This window comes from Cottoperca gobio, chromosome 18 (genome assembly GCF_900634415.1).
Source record: "Cottoperca gobio chromosome 18, fCotGob3.1, whole genome shotgun sequence".
In the NCBI taxonomy this organism is placed as follows: domain Eukaryota; kingdom Metazoa; phylum Chordata; class Actinopteri; order Perciformes; family Bovichtidae; genus Cottoperca; species Cottoperca gobio.
In genome coordinates, this window is record NC_041372.1 from 5654571 (window position 1) to 5671351 (window position 16781).

Consider the following 16781-nt stretch of genomic DNA (forward strand, 5'->3'; position numbering starts at 1 on the left):
ACAGAGGCAATATGTATGTTACATTAGCAGCACTCTCTCTGAAAGCAGCAGCTGTGCGCCACTCAGAGTGTGCTGCATCACATCACTTACCCCAAGACTGGCTCTTCTGTGGCGATGGAGACATTTTTAGTTTGCACATCATTCGCTAGTGACCTGAGTTGATGTCAAGATGAAAGTAGCACCCAAGGAAAGACGAGGATGTCAACAACAACGGACAAAAACATTTTTTTATCTTTTCAAATTTCAGATAGGCTATGTTCACAAGCATCTTCTTTTCATTGAGGGAGATTAAACTGTTGAACTGAGGTAAAGATTGTGAGTCTGAGAATGACAGATCTCCCCATTGTACTTAAAACAAGTTGGTAAAAGATTCAGTATTCAGTATTGCATTCCCACACAAGTCACAAGAAGATTAATGCCAAAGAACATACTTTTCCCCCCCGGGTGACATAAGTAAGTTATGTTCTCAGACTTCACAATGCCTCTCCAGAGCCACAGAATACTTTATACAACTGGAGTCACAGGCTCAGTATTATTTCATATGGCTAGTAAACTGATCTGGCTGTGTGAAATCAGTAGAGTTCCCCCTTTATGGATGGTTTATTAAGATCTGTTAATATGCCATTTATATTTAGGGATTTCATAGTACATCCGGTATCTATTTTTGCATCCTGTATTAGCCTAAATTTTGGTTTTAAGAGAGAATCAGTTTCTCCCCTAAATTTGCAAATGTCTCTACCAGTGAGCTCATTGCTTATACTTAACTGCACTGTGTTGGCTCCAGGTCTCTCCGCTCAGAATGGCCATGTTGTGAGGAGAGAGGATTCCAGATGCTCTCTGTTTATGGACTCAGGAACCCTAGACAGCATTGAGGTAAGGACACAGTGTGGTGCCGTAATTCCTGTCTGCTTCTCTAAACTGTGGGCGTGCCGACTGCCATCTAGATAATAAACTGACTGTGGATAAGAACCTCATACAACCCCACTTTAAACTATCAGAAATATCCCTTTAATGTAGCCCCAGCATAGCCTGACCTTTGTTCTGTCAATCCCTTTGTATACGATCTGTACAATTCTTTTGCCGTGTACACACACTGTTTTCAATGTTAACGTCTCAATAGTTGAAAAGTGCTACATTGACTTCTGTGTGAAGTGCCTGCAGTCTCTGAACACAACAACAAGCTCTCCACTGTTCCTGCTGTGCAACGGAGGCACATTAAATGAGATGGGATTGCATCATTTAACTCACGCCAAAGACTACCTTTGATTTTGATGTTAAAGTTCATTTTGATGTAGACCTCACGGACGGACACTCCACATGTTATCTGCTGAAGGAGACATTTTAATAGGTTTATTCTGGAAAACACACAGGCTTATTCATGTTCCCTGGTCTGATGCCAGAGCTGAGTGTGCATCCGCTGTCCTGTCATGCACCCAGATGTTGAATATAGACTGGAGTGGATTATTTATCATCTGTATAAATACATACTTAGAGTACTTTTCAGCACACCATCTTTGGTTTATGGAAACAAAATAGTCTAACCGTTAAAACTTGCTTGCGATGTTATGTCACTCCTTGGCCAGAGCTTGGTTCCCTAAACACAAACTAATATGCAGATGTACTAACTTCAAACTCCAGATAGCTTCCTGAAGTCAACAGTTTAACACAACACAAAAGTATTTATTAGCTTCTTTGTAAGTTTAAAAATTAATATTAAAGCAATAATTTCCTAATTGAGATGTGGACGTGTGAATCTATAGACATCTTTATATGGACTTTCTCTCTTGCTAGAGTAGTTGAATCTATACAGTAGTAACAACCGCACTGGCAAAATTCTATATTTTCTTATATTGTTGTGGAAGTTTTCCTGCTTTACTCTGGAGAGATATAAAGTGTATATATATATATATATATATATATATATATATATATATATATATATATATATATATATATATATATATATATATATATATATATATATATAAAGTCAAATAAATGGTGATAGAGACAGAGTTGTCTTTTTACATTTATTTGAGATCTCAAAGGTACCAGTCTTACAGAGCACTGGTGTAGTCTGTAGGGGAGCCCAGGTTGGAAGAAGACACATAGGCATTTTATACAATTTGGTTTGGAGACGAGGTGATGAAAAACCACAGGAGGCCGAGCCAAACTGCCCTTTGATGCTTATAAGGTAATAGTTATGTAAACAGAATATTGGGTGATACACTCAATATTTTGTCTCAGTGAGTTAATCAGTTTGATCAGGATGTGGCTGTGTCCTGTCTTTTGTTAGTTAATCAGTCTAATCAGGATGAGTCTGTCTTGTATTAACATGAAATGGCAGTTGGCCCTGGTTTGATCTCACCGACACTCCTATGTTAGCATCAAATGGCAGTTGGCTTGTTTAACATGGGGAACTTGTACATTATTAAACAGTAGACATTTAAATTGCTATTACAATATGTGCAGACCCAAACAAACAATCAACTAATCCTACAACCAAGATGTCTGTGTACGTAAATATTAGTCTATCCCACTTACATCTTGTGCCATAAATACTCAGTTGTGCACTAATGTTTATTAATTCTTGACTGAAAATACTATTGACTCCAGTTTGAGTAACATTTCGTAAAAACATTAGTGCCCAGCTGTTTAAAAAATATATATAAACAAGCCTTATGAGAAAAAGAAAGTATGTATGTGTGAACTGTTCTTAAAGATGTACCTCGTGGGGCTGTGCGTCACAGACAGGGTAGAGAAGTCAAATTAGCTTATTGTCTAATCATAAAACCCCAAACAGGTATCAAACAAAGTGTCGATGTAAACAAACAAAACAAATTGAATACGGCCAGCCTCCTCCCTTAAATGAGTCTGTCAGGTGGTGCAGTTTTCACACTTTCGCTTTGTCTAAATAAATGCAAGTGTTCTGTGTCTCCATCATTCTGTTCAACCTCGGTCTCAAAAGTAAAGTTGTTGGCTAGAAAATGTTACCTTGCATTTGGTAGACTCATTTTGTTTGGCTCAATCATCTTTTTTCCACCCCATGGATTTTTAATATCTCACCCTTGAGTGTGTGTTGTTGTTCCAGCTGCAGAGACGTTGCTCCACCATGAGCAGCAGCCCCATGCCTCCCACGGGCAGACTGGGACAGTATGAGATCAAAGGCCTCCTGATCTCCTTCCTTCACATTGTCAAGACGTTGTCGGAGGGTCAGTGATTATCTATAACCGCACTGCACAGTCAGGCCCTCCTTCACCACACACAGGATATTTCCATAATTGTCCCTTCTGCTATTTTAGGATAAAGGCTAGGCAGGAACTTGGCTTGGCTGTTACATGAACAATGACGCTAAGGACTGATTGTCAGCCAGGCCTCTCCACATCTAGGATGTTTAGTTCATTTAGCTACACGAGTCTTCTAAAATCAACATGAACTATTTAGTCAAATCTCACTACAGGTTGATTAATTTTGGTTAAAAGAAAAACATGCATCAAAGAGTTTCTTTTTGTCCACAGACACTCTCATGGCCTACTGGAACAAAGTCTGCCCTCAAGACATCATGAACTTCCTCAGTTTGCTCGAGTGAGTAGTGTACAAAAAATAATATTTCTTCAGCACAGTCTGGCCCGTTGTAATGCGGAATAAATTATGTCTTTTATCATGTCTTGTATAAAGTCAACAGTCTTCTTAGGTTGGAGCCACGTCACACTCTTTCCCTGTGGTTGTTTGACAAGTGTTGCCAAAAGGGACTTGGACACACTCCAATAAGATTATGTGGCAACCAAACACAACAAACGAACAACTGGATAGTAACCCCCGAAAAAACACTTAGACTTAAGACGTTAAGACTTAAAAGGATCTTGAAAAAATACCTGGACTGAAAGATCAAAAATAAAGCCAGACATCCATGAACACTTCCCCTTCTCCTACTAATACTTTCTATTATTGTCATCCTCTCTGCAGGACGTGTCTGGTTCAGCTCCGTTACATTGGAAAAAGGAACATTGGCCGGTAAGGCTGCAAAACACCAACAGCGCTGTTGTCTCACCTGTCTCACCTGCGCAATCTGTCAAACATCTGACATTTCAAATCCAGTTACATTTAGTTTTAAGAATCCTTTCAAGTTGTTTTGGTAGATTTCACAGAAATGTTGTTGGGGTTTGGTTTATCAGTACATTACTCTTTGTTTCTGATGGATGATGTGTTTTGGTCATGATCTGTCTTGTTAATACCATAAGTTAGATATCTGCCCTCTCTCTTTCTCTGTGGATGTATTATTCATACAGGAGTCAGGAGATTTGTGTGTCGAAGCTTTTCTCCTCAGACAGGAAGTCTCAGACGATGCCGGCTATGCGCTGCAACCGAGGCAGTCTCATGCAGACTAAGTTACACCAGTTCGGCACCATGGAAGCCTCCCTTACTCTCAATATAGGTAACCACACACAGATACAAACTTCAGGTTGCACTTTGTCTTACGGCTTTTCCCCTAATAATTTCCTAATAAGAAAGGAACTGATATGTAATTGTTATTTTCTCAATATTGTAAATTACAGACGAGTATACCATTGAAACAGTATAGATAGAGTTTCCAATAATACATGCATCTATTATATAATGTCCTGGCTCTTTAAAAAAAACTCTGATATAAGAGTTGGAGTTGTTGGATCACGTATACTGTCTCTTTGATTCGTGGCAAATTACACTGTTCTTGCCAGTAAACTTTCTAAAAAATGATTATGTAATTATTGTATCAGTAAAACGAAACCTTAGCAAATCTTTTATAGACAAACATGATAGTAAAATCCTTGTTTGAAACAAATGTTGCACTTAGCAGTTGGATTTAAGTGAGGACGGCCACACCAGTTGTTATTGTAAAGTTATTTGTTGCCAGACTTGTGCTTAACTGAGGTTTGGAGAAAATCAAGCACAAGCATTGTTAGAGACACACAGAGAGCTGTTGTTATACCCAGATCAAACACTCCTACATCAGGTATTATACCATGATGTCTGTACCTGAATGGAAAGCAGCCAATAGGAAGTTCTAGAACACACTTATTGTAATACTCAGTCAATTGAGCCCCATCCTTTCCTAGATTTATCCCAAACCTATTATGTCACTGACCAAATTGTGTCAAGCTCAAAGGCCTCTGTGATCCTAATGTAATGGATATCTGACAAACGCCAGATTAATGCATTAAATCCACGCTGAAACTTGATGAGAAACTTGTGGCAGAGATGAATGGGCAGGATCAGCTGCGTGTTGACTAATACTGACATCCCCCAAAATCATTAATGTGTCCCCTATAGATTGCATTATTACATGTTTTTTTTTTACTTTCTGGACTCAACAAGTCGACGACTCACTGACAAGCCCCCTTTTTAAAGATGGCAATTTAAAAATAATTTGATTTGTGCAAGATGTTCCCGCGTAATATTTAGTCCCTTTTTAAGATTATATTAAATCAGTAAACAAATAATAATTTACTTTGTGACCTATATTTTAAATTAACAAATTAAAGCAGGCCAGATACACGGATCAACAGTGCCGATACACAACGTGGTGACATCAGGTTTTAATAATGTCATGTTTTTTACAAAATTATTTTTTTGAAAAACATGACATGAGTCACTGATGAATGTGTTCTTTATTGCAATGTGAACCATTACATACAGTGTTTACTGATGTTCTCTCTCTCTCTCTGTGTTTGTGTTCTAGGGACAGGGCCATCAGAAGCAGAGATCCACCATCAGGCTCTGCTGGAGGGAAACATCTCCACCGAGGTCTGCCTGAGTGTCCTGGATGTTCTCGCTCAATTCACTCAGTGTTTCAAGGTCAGTACGCACACGCACACGCACACGCACACACACACACACACACACACAGGGGAATAATGTAAGTTAATATCTGTGCGTGTGTGTGTGTGTGTGTGTGTGTGTCAGACCCAGCTGCTGGACAGCGACGGTCACAACCCCCTGATGAAAAAGGTGTTTGACGTTTACCTCACCTTCCTTAAAGTCGGCCAATCAGAAGTGGCCCTCAGGCACGTGTTTGCCGCGCTCAGGTCTTTCATTAACAAGGTATGTCGGCACACTTAAACATTTGCGCTATTAAAATGATTTTCACTAAGAACGTGACTGTTGAAGAAAATATACTGTGATTCTTCATGTTGTTTGGACACTGAATGCAATATTTTCCATTACTGGTAAACAAACACAAGTGATCCAGCCTACGTGTCGTTTCCACAGTCATTCTCTCTACTTGTACCATTTATAACATCCAAAGAAGGACATACAGTCTTCTTGAAAGGTCATTTATCATTGACAAAAAAAACGGATGCATATAATAAACATTTCTTGTTTCCTGTGTTTGTTGGTTTTGCTGCTGCCTTGTTCCCACATTCACATGTTGCGTTATTAATCTTAATCATGTGTATTGTTAAGGGTCCCAAAGTTGGTACCCAAGCGACAATAAATGATTCTGTAAAATACAGATAAGAGTGCAGCAGCAATGAAGACACGGAGCGTTCAGTTCGTCATCCAGATTGCTTCTATTCAAATCGACAAATACACCTTTAAACTACATACATTACAATATCAACATTTTACACTAACAAGTACAGCTCTGTAACATCTTACTGTAGTGTTTTTCAGCACTGAACAATGTATCCATTCATTTTAGCTTTTTATACACATAGACGAAATACAGATACTGTGCAAAGTAAAACTTGGTGACTAGACCCAGGCAAAAGAAACCCACAAAACATCCTGCCGGTGGCAACATGCTAACAGTGGACATATATATATATATATATATATATATATATATATATATATATATATATATACATGGAATCGGAGTTTCGGGCTTCCGGTGGAATCGCAATGCATGCCGATGTGGCGAGCCTAGAAAAGTGAGCACCAACTCTACAAGTGCCGCCATATTGGATTTCTTCTCTACGCGTTTACATTGTATTTAGCTTATTCTTCAAGCGTGTTTTTACTTTTGGGGTTTGATTTGTAAACAAACCTACTACTCTAGAATGAGTTCTGAACTCCTTTCTGATGATGAGGTTCAGATGTGGAAAGTCGAAGCTTTGAAAGAATTTTGCTGCAAGCAGAATTTAAAGGTTTCAGGAACAAAACTGGAGCTTATTGCCAGGGTGTTTGCTGCATCAGAGATAGGCATTGAGGAGCAACCAACAGCTAACGAAAGACTTTCAATCACAGAAAAAGAAAAGACCAAGCTTTTGGTTATGCCGAGTGGCGTTTCAGTGCCTGATCCCTTGACATTGCAGGATGGCTGGGTCAATGAAAACAACAGCATGACTTCTTGGCCGCCGATATACCTCAGCGATATAACATTATTTTTAATGTCTGACCACCCGGGGAACCATGTCGAGTTTCATAAACGTAAAGAATTCTGAGTATTGCTTTTTGAAAGCAAAATGTACTCATTCAATGAAAGTTTCCCATACGCCACATTCGGCAAGGATCTGCGCAGTCAAGAAAACTGGCGATATCATAAGTGCTTATTGCAGTTGTGTTGCAGGGTAAGCTATTATAAATATATACCTAACTTGTGTTTGTTAATTATTATAAAACTCAATATATAGAAAGTACATTTGTCAATATATAAATCAAGTAGATAGACTACATACCCCAGGTCGAGTTCAGGATCAGGGAATTCATTTGTTGGTTTTCCTTGCATGAAATGCTCACTGCAAATCCGCGAAGATTTCTTGGGCTCCCAAGACTTCCCATTGTAATCCTGTCTCTTTACAGCTTTGGTCCATGCTAGCCTTCTATCATTGTTCTTTAGTGCTGTTGGAAATGGAAATAGTTTGAACGGGGGCTTGCAGTCGCAATGTTTGCAATCGTGAAGCTCACAATGAGATTCTGCCCATTTAATTAGCTTTTTCCCACTGTGAACATCCTTTCACCACACAATGTCGGTGTCCAAATCCCATAACTAGAAGAGCGATGATTACACACTAAAAAATAGCCAAATACAATGTAACCACGTAGAGAAGAAATCCAATATGGCGGCCCTTATAGAGTTGATGCTCACTTTTCTAGGCTTGCCACACCAGCATCCATTGCGATTCAACCGGAAGCCTGAAACTCCGATTCCGTCTGCCGACAGTGGCGGCGTGTCAAATAGTTTTTATAGTTCGACAAACTGCTTAAAACGATATCAAAATATCTTAATAACACTCGTCCAAATAAAGCTCAGCTTAAAGAAGTTTACATTGATAATTTTCACCAACAACTGACCTGTAAAATACAGATAAGAGTGCAGCAGCAATGAAGACACGGAGCATTCAGTTCGTCATCCAGATTGCTTCTGAGGAGGGGGCGGAGCTTCCCCCCCCCTAATGGTCTCTAGGGTTATGGGCATGATAGTCAAATAGAAAAAAAAACATCCCGCTCTTTAAAATACCAGAGAGAAAATCAAAAATGAGGAAGAAATGCACAATATACTATAGTAAAAAATCTTTTTTTATTGTCAATAAAGCCCATAAATTAAAAAAACAACAACAATGAATTTGTCCCACGAACAAGGACTTTGTGTGGTCGATCTATGTTATTCCTCTTTGCCATTGAACCACAAAATGCATCAATGAGCCACACTATTGCATTATATGACATGTTCCTTTATTACCACAAACACACACTGTAGATTTCATTTACTCAATTACACACACACCACTGAAAATAGTCCCAAACAAACTTAATTCATTCAACCTTACTTTATACAGGGTGGTCTGATGAGAGCAGTTCACTTTATGTTAAACACACTGACACAAATCAATTCAAAAAAGTTTTGTTTTGAAAAGTACAGGAAACTGCATTATTCAGGTTCAAGTTTGTTTTTCATTCCAGTTGTGAAATATGGGGCTGAAATCAACTTTTGTTTGTTTAGAGTCTAGATTGTTAAAACTGAAAAAATATCTTTCAAAACATAAACTTTCAAAAACTTCAGAGTGCAAAAGATCCATGTTTGTAAAAGTGTATTCACATACTCTTTCTACTTGGTAACAAACCTCATGTCTTCAGAGTGTGTTTTGAGGACTCACAGCTTCTGTTCCTGTCTAATGTTTACCTGTAACTTATGTGCTGTCCTCCCTACATACTTACAGTATTTTTCTAATACCTGCCCTTTAATACACTAACATGTGATCCTGTCAGTTCCCGTCGGTGCTGTTTAAGGGCCGCGTGACGCTGTGCGAGGCTCTGTGCTGCGAGGTGCTCAAGTGCTGCGTCTCCAAGCTGGGCTCTTTGAGGGCTGAGGTGTCAGCCCTGCTCTACCTGCTGATGAGGAACAACTACGAGTACACCAAGAGAAAGACATTCCTACGCACGCATCTGCAGGTAAAAGGGAGTGACTGAAGGAATAGAGGAAACTATTCCTCTATCTAAAGATCTGGCCTTGTTTCATACATACTCAGTGAACAATAGCCAAACTGTCAACATTCAACCACTTGTGTAACAAGGTCTTTCATAATCTCAATGCTTATATTCACCCTTGACCTTTTAGCCTTTTGTCCACACAAACTCCTCAGGGTACTTCAGATGCTTTCATAATGCAGGTGCAGAATGTTAAGATGGTGTTTAAACAGATTAAACACAGACAGCCTGCTGAGTTTCCGGCTTCTCCACTAACACAGTGGCAGAAGGCCGTGCAGCTTTCCAGTAGCTCTTACTGGATTCTCTCAATACATATACATTTAGAGTATTTGCTGTGGATCTGTGTTTACCCTGCTTTCATGTTCTTCTTCTCCTCATCCACTCTATTTCCCCTTTACGCCTCTCTCCTCTCTATCCACCTCATCACTGTCCACCTTTTATTTGTCCAGATCATCATTGCTGTAAGCCAGCTGATCTCCGACGTGGCGCTGACGGGCAGCTCACGCTTCCAGGAGTCTCTCTCCATCATCAACAACTTTGCAAATAGCGACAAGGCCATGAAGGTATTGTAGAATTCAACAAGACTAATGTAGGTAAACCAAAACGTCTTACTAATCACAGCTCTGGATCCAATATAATTCACTGAGAAAGCATCAAAAAGATTAAAATCAAGATGAATGGATGATTCTAAATTCCATATATTTCTGAACATGAAATCTTTCCGTATAAGCCTTTGCTGCGCTATCCAAGTTAAGAGAGGATTCAACCCAAAAACCTCAGAAATCCCATCTGTGATCCAACTCTGTGTGTCTGTGTTTATTCTCTCTTTCGACCAGCCACTGGATCCCCTTTGTAAACACTCTGCTCTCAATGTGAGATTAAATATGTAGCGTAGCAATACGACTGATGTGGTTTGTTTAGACTGTAAATACGGTACAAGGTGAAGATGATGGATGACAGATTATGTTACAAGGAGCCATGTAGAGGTTCAGTAGTTTAACTGTGTAAAGGTTAGGCAGAAGGTTGAAAGAATTGAAATGACTGAACATTTACACAACGAGTTTAGCCTTAAAAACAACATGTTAGGCTGGATTAGTTAAGCCACATTTGAAGAACAGGGCTCTGCTTGTATTTTTCTCATAGATTCACGTTTTCACAAGTCTGTGTGTGTTAATTCCTCTCTGCATGATACAGTCCACGGCATTCCCCTCTGAAGTGAAGGGTTTGACTAAGCGGATCCGCACAGTGCTGATGGCCACGGCTCAGATGAGGGAGCATGAGAAAGACCCGGAGATGCTGCTGGACCTCCAGTACAGCCTGGCCCGGTCTTACGCCAGCACCCCCGAGTTAAGACGAACCTGGCTGGACAGCATGGCCCGAGCACACCTGAAGAATGGAGATCTCTCTGAGGTATGTAATAGCAATTTAAATGTCTACTGTTTAATTATGTACAAGTTTCCTATGTTAAACAAGCCAACTGCCATTTGATGCTAACATAGGAGTGTCTGTTACCAGGGCCAACTGCCATTTCATGTTAATACCAGACAGACTCATCCTGATCAAACTGATTAACTCACTGAGACAGAATATTGAGTGTATCACTCTGTATCTATTCTGTTTACATAACTATTACCTTACAAGCATCAAAGGGCAGTTTGGCTCGGCCTCCTGTGGTTTTTCATCACCTCGTCTCCAAACCAAATTGTATAAAATGCCTATGTGTCTTCTTCCAACCTGTGCTCTCCTACAGACTACACCAGTGCTTCTGTAGGACTGGTACCTTTGAGATCTCAAATAAATGTAAAAAGACAACTCTGTCTCTATCACCATTTATTTGACTTTTTATATATATATATATATATATACTTTATATATCTCCAGAGTAAAGCAGGAAAACTTCCACAACAGGTATCCACAGTTTCACTTTGTGTCATATGTTCATCCGTCAGTCGCTTACTGTTTATGTCTTTTTATTGTCACCTGTGTGCAGATAACTATGAAAATATTGCAAGCCAACAGGATAGGCAAGTCCTGGTTTTCCTGGCTGACTCTTTTGATCACTTTTAGACATCTTTGCATACAATTTTACCTCATTTCTCACTTACAACAAAAATCTGTCAAGATGCAAAGAGAGTGATCAGCAAACACGTGCAGAATCTCAGTCAGTCCTTCAGTCTCAGGTTTCAAACCCACATGGTTTCAAGTAAGCATTACTTACTGTGTTATTCCTGGTATCTGCAGAACATCATGCAGCAAATAAATGATTTTATCACATCAATAAATATATATCTACATAGTTTATATTGTTGTACTACTGCCCTAGGACCGAGGCCAAACAAAACACTAACAATACAGCGTTTACAATGTTTTTACAATATCAAACATTAAACAGAGAGGTCAGGTAATTTTGTTTTGGTGAAGCAGCAACAAAAGGTTTATTTATTAATTAAATTAAAATTATTAAGTTAAAAGCTGAAGTTTTTATAATTATATTATGAACACTTTGTCCAGTCACAAACAAATAATTAGGTACTACTACTTCACTTTTGTATTTATTTATATTTTTATATATTATATTTTTTTATTTGACAGTGTAGAGACAGAGAGAGAGGGGCATGACATGCAACAAAGGTCCCTTAGACGGAATCGGAGTTTCGAGCTTGAGCTGGTGTGGCGGGCCTAGAAAAGTGAGCACCAACTCTACAAGGGCCGCCATATTGGATTTCTTCTCTACGTGTTTACATTGTATTTAGCTTATTCTTCAAGCATGTTGTAAACAAACCTACTACTCTACAATGAGTTCTGAACTCCTTTCTGATGATGAGGTTCAGATGTGGAAAGTCGAAGCTTTGAAAGTATTTTGCCGCAAGCGGAATTTAAAGGTTTCAGGAACAAAACTGGAGCTTATTGCCAGGGTGTTTGCTGCATCAGAGATAGGGCATTGAGGAGCAACCAACAGCTAACGAAAGACTTTCAATCACAGAAAAAGAAAAGACCAAGCTTTTGGTTATGCCGAGTGGCGTTTCAGTGCCTGATCCCTTGACATTGCAGGATGGCTGGGTCAATGAAAACAACAGCATGACTTCTTGGCCGCCGATATACCTCAGCGATACAACATTATTTTTAATATCTGACCACCCGGGGAACGATGTCGAGTTTCATAAACAAACTTTGAACGAATACAAAAAAGGCAAAGCATTTAGACTGTTTGACTCTGGCTGGTTGAAACAAATATCTTTTGTATTGCTTTTTGAAAGCAAATTGTTCTCATTCAATGAAAGTTTCCCATACGCCACATTGGGCATGGATCTGCGCAGTCAAGAAAACTGGCGATATCATAAGTGCTTATTGGAGTTGTGTTGCAGGGCAAGCTATTATAAATATATACCTAACTTGTGTTTGTTAATTATTATAAAACTCAATATATAGAAAGTACATTTGTCAATATATAAATCAAGTAGATAGACTACATACCCCAGGTCGAGTTCAGGATCAGGGAATTCATTTGTTGGTTTTCCTTGCATGAAATGCTCACTGCAAATCCGAGAAGATTTCTTGGGCTCCCAAGACTTCCCATTGTAATCCTGTCTCTTTACAGCTTTGGTCCATGCTAGCCTTCTATCATTGTTGTTTAGTGCTGTTGGAAATGGAAATAGTTCGGGGGCTTGCAGTTGCCATATTTGCAATCGTGAAGCTCACAATGAGATTCTGCCCATTTAATTAGCTTTTTCCCACTGTGAACATCCTTTCACCACACAATGTCGGTGTCCAAATCCCATAACTAGAAGAGCGATGATTACACACTAAAAACTAGCCAAACACGTAGAGAAGAAATCCAAAAATGGCGGCCCTTGTAGAGTTGGTGCTCACTTTTCTAGGCTTGCCACACCAGCATGCATTGCGATTCCACCGGAAGCCTGAAACTCCGATTCCGTCTATTGCTGTAATGTGGCATGGCTTTAACCACTCGGCTATGAAGGCGCTCCATACTTCTTTGCTTTAATTGGGTAGTTCCTCTCCAGAGGAAGGTCAAAGGTCAGGGTTGACACAGGTTGAACCTGGGTGGTACAGTTGATATGTTAGCTTGAGTTCAAGTGCATTTATTTATTCAACTGTTTTTTATTACAAGCAAGGCTAAGAGGAATTTCCTCATACACAAAAGAAAAGATGACACCGCTGCAAACCCAGCAAATCTATCCCAAAACATTTAATTTAATTAGCTTTTTTTTAAAATATATATTCAGTTGTATTGTGTTTTTCTTTTTTTTGTATATTTAGTTTTTAATTTTATTCAGTTGAAATTTATTTATTTATAGTTTGTGTTTTACATCCTGTTTTATTTTATTTTATGTTTTGCTTTCATTTGTATTGTATTATTTTTTACCTTTTTAATTCTGTTTTTGTTTGTTTTATTTGACTTTTTATTTAGCTGTACGCTCTTCTTTAACAATAGTACATAAGTACATAAGTAAAGCTCCTGTTAAATATGCCTTAGTTTAGAATAAGCAGAACTTTGGAATGACTGCATGACTAGGAACAGATGAACAGCTCTCAGGCATGTTGTTGTTTCAGAGGTGATACGCACGTAGTTTAGTAGGTGTGGCTGCTAGATGTCAGCACGATTGTTAAATTTACAGGTAACTACAATAAATCCTGTGCATATCAGCCCAAATAAATCAATCACAGCTAGGATGTAGTTAAGGAAATATTACCATTAGAGTTGCAAACTGCATTTTCACTTCTGTCTCAATGCCTGTGGTAAGGTGTTCCCTTTCAGTTTCCTATAGAACTGCATGTTTCCACTCGTCTTTCTGTTATAGAAATGTTGACTAAATCGGCTGGTGTTTGTTGTCTTCACAGGCGGCCATGTGTTACGTTCACGTTGCTGCACTGGTTGCAGAATACCTGCACAGGAAAAGTAAGCCCCTCCGCACATCTACACACACACACACACACGCAATGCTCTATTTGTGGCTTTCAAATATACTGTAATACAACACAAAGCAAAAGGCCTGTTGGTTGAAGTCAAGCTAAATAATAGTTTGCTGAGGAAGGACCAAATTTAAGGTATTAAATTAACCGTCTTGACGTGACAGTACACCAGACGTACAATCAGCCAACATGCGTGCTCTTTATCATGCATTGTGGTCCAAGAAGATTTGCCTGCATTGCTGATATAAGACACAACAGTTTGTTCGCCGACTGTTATTACATACAGACTGCAAACACTCCTATTTTTCATGCAAATTTGTATCTAATGCAAAACCTGCTGTTAAATACTTATCAAAACAAATGGCTTTGTGGAAAGTCAATGGACAAACATCATCTATGGGGTGCAACAGTTGTTTGACATCTAACGTTTATCTCTCAAAACTTAGTTTGGCTACTAGGCCAGATGCAGCGTCTTTTATTATGTGGTTTATATTTGATAGTCAAAAACTCCCAAGCGTGGAGTAATATCTGATCTTTCTAGGGAACAGCTGTCTCTACGGATCAGTTCCTCAAATATGAATTTGTCTGTAACTTTTGGCACGACGTCGCATCTTATTGCACCTGGCAAAGGACAGGAAGTAAAGGGAGGTCAGCAGTAATGTTAATCCTTTGCGTACAGTAAGAGGGGACATTTGAGGGAATTCTGCAACAGCCATACGAGTGGTTAACTTGACCAGGGGGTGTTTGGGGGTGCAGGGCTTTAGCAAGTAGATGCTGGAGGAAGGTTGCAGTGTTGGTTTTACTCCGCCTTATTGAACTTACAATTATTTAACCTTTGCCTTGTTGAGATTAACAATCTTCTTTTTCAAGATTGTCCTTCAGACATACAACAAATCCAAGTTACAGACAATAACATTTCAGGTCACGGTATAAATATACAAATAATAAGACTCAGGATCACCTGTTGCAACCTCAGAACTAACAAACTAAAATACAGTCTTTGCTAGAACGTTTTCAGTTTTTCTTTACCTTGTCTTTTCTGTTTATTCGTTAGAGTTGTTCCCCACCGGCCTTGCAGCTTTTAAGAAGATTACCTTTAACATCGACGAGGAAGCTGCCATGAGGGAAGACACCGGAATGCAAGATGTCTATTACACTGAAGTGCGGCCGTCTGCATTGAATTTGGTTTCTTGCGTAATGTGAAGTGACTTAGAATGACATAGAATTTATATTTTTAGCCAATCCAGATCCTGATATTACCTCACAAACAACAACTGGCTTGATTGTCATTGAATTCCACATTTCTATTTTAAGTCTAAACTCAATACTTTTATTTTCTTTATTATTTATTTGATCAAAATGTGTCTGTAGCACACAGTATTAAAAACTGATGAATATCTCTTTATAATTGGGTAATAATCTCAGATCAGATAGTTATTTTAATTTATTTTATTATTTAATACGTTTATGAATGGCTGCCTGTGTAGAACTTTTCTTTTGTTTCTCTTTCTAAGGTATCAAAAATAGTATAGTTTTGGCATTGGTACTGTAACTGTGTATTGTATCAGCACCTGTATTGAACAAATGTAAATGATTCCCAGGTTTAAATTCCAAAGAAAACTCTTATTTGTTGATTTGATGCTTTAAATGTGGATGGAAAGAGATCTGTTATTCCTGTTCTACCCCTTTTTAGGAAGTCTTGGTCGAACACCTTGAGGTCTGTGTGGAGGCCCTGTGGAAAGCCGAACGCTATGAGCTCATCACGCACATTGCCAAACTTATTATCCCCATCTATGAGAAGCGTCACGAGTATGAGGTAGCGCATTCAAACAGATTTCATCATATCATAAACATGCAGCCACTGTTTCTTGCCTCTCTTTGCAAAGTGATTCATCCATGTCCTCATGCTTATGAAGTTCAAGTCATCAAACTTTTGTAAGGACTAAGGTTTGTAGACATTTTTTCTTGATATAAATATTTGTTAAAGTTTACCGATATTACATTTCCACTCATCATTTAACTCCTTGGCTTCTTAGACTTGTTGACTTGCACTCGCAGGATTGTCAGCGTCTCTTCATCTCATGTTATATTGTTTGTCAGTTGGACAAGATCAGCCACTATGCTTACACTATTACTCCCTTTCTGGTACAGCAACTTGGCTGTTAAGTGCTTTTAATCACTCGTCCTTGTTGCTCTTGAAAACAACACCAGGGTGGGGAAACACAAACTGCTTTGTGTGACACCCTCAAGCCTCTCCTTCTTTTGTGATTTTGCATGCTCAGGCCTAACACACACACACAGTGCTTCCTTCCCCATAAGAAATAGGCCTTAAAATGATTTAATGTAAAGTAATGTGTAGAAAAAATACTTTAGTACATATGTTTTTTGGGGTATTACATAACTGAAACTGCTCACTTCTCCAATAAACATTCAGGAGA

General features: G+C 38.9%; 1 protein-coding gene across 3 annotated transcripts in view; it reads left to right on the forward strand.

The window, feature by feature from the left end:
- dock11 (dedicator of cytokinesis 11) overlaps positions 1-16781 on the forward strand; it is a 67086-nt gene that overhangs the window by 38933 nt on the left and 11372 nt on the right. For all 3 annotated transcript variants that reach the window (XM_029454460.1, XM_029454461.1, XM_029454462.1), the window contains 13 exons: positions 785-873; positions 3092-3212; positions 3519-3585; positions 3967-4014; positions 4290-4435; positions 5720-5835; positions 5944-6081; positions 9193-9375; positions 9861-9974; positions 10606-10821; positions 14272-14329; positions 15398-15504; positions 16037-16159. In XM_029454460.1, the coding sequence (XP_029310320.1) occupies positions 785-873; positions 3092-3212; positions 3519-3585; positions 3967-4014; positions 4290-4435; positions 5720-5835; positions 5944-6081; positions 9193-9375; positions 9861-9974; positions 10606-10821; positions 14272-14329; positions 15398-15504; positions 16037-16159 (1526 nt within the window). The remainder of the gene's footprint in view (positions 1-784; positions 874-3091; positions 3213-3518; positions 3586-3966; positions 4015-4289; positions 4436-5719; positions 5836-5943; positions 6082-9192; positions 9376-9860; positions 9975-10605; positions 10822-14271; positions 14330-15397; positions 15505-16036; positions 16160-16781) is intronic.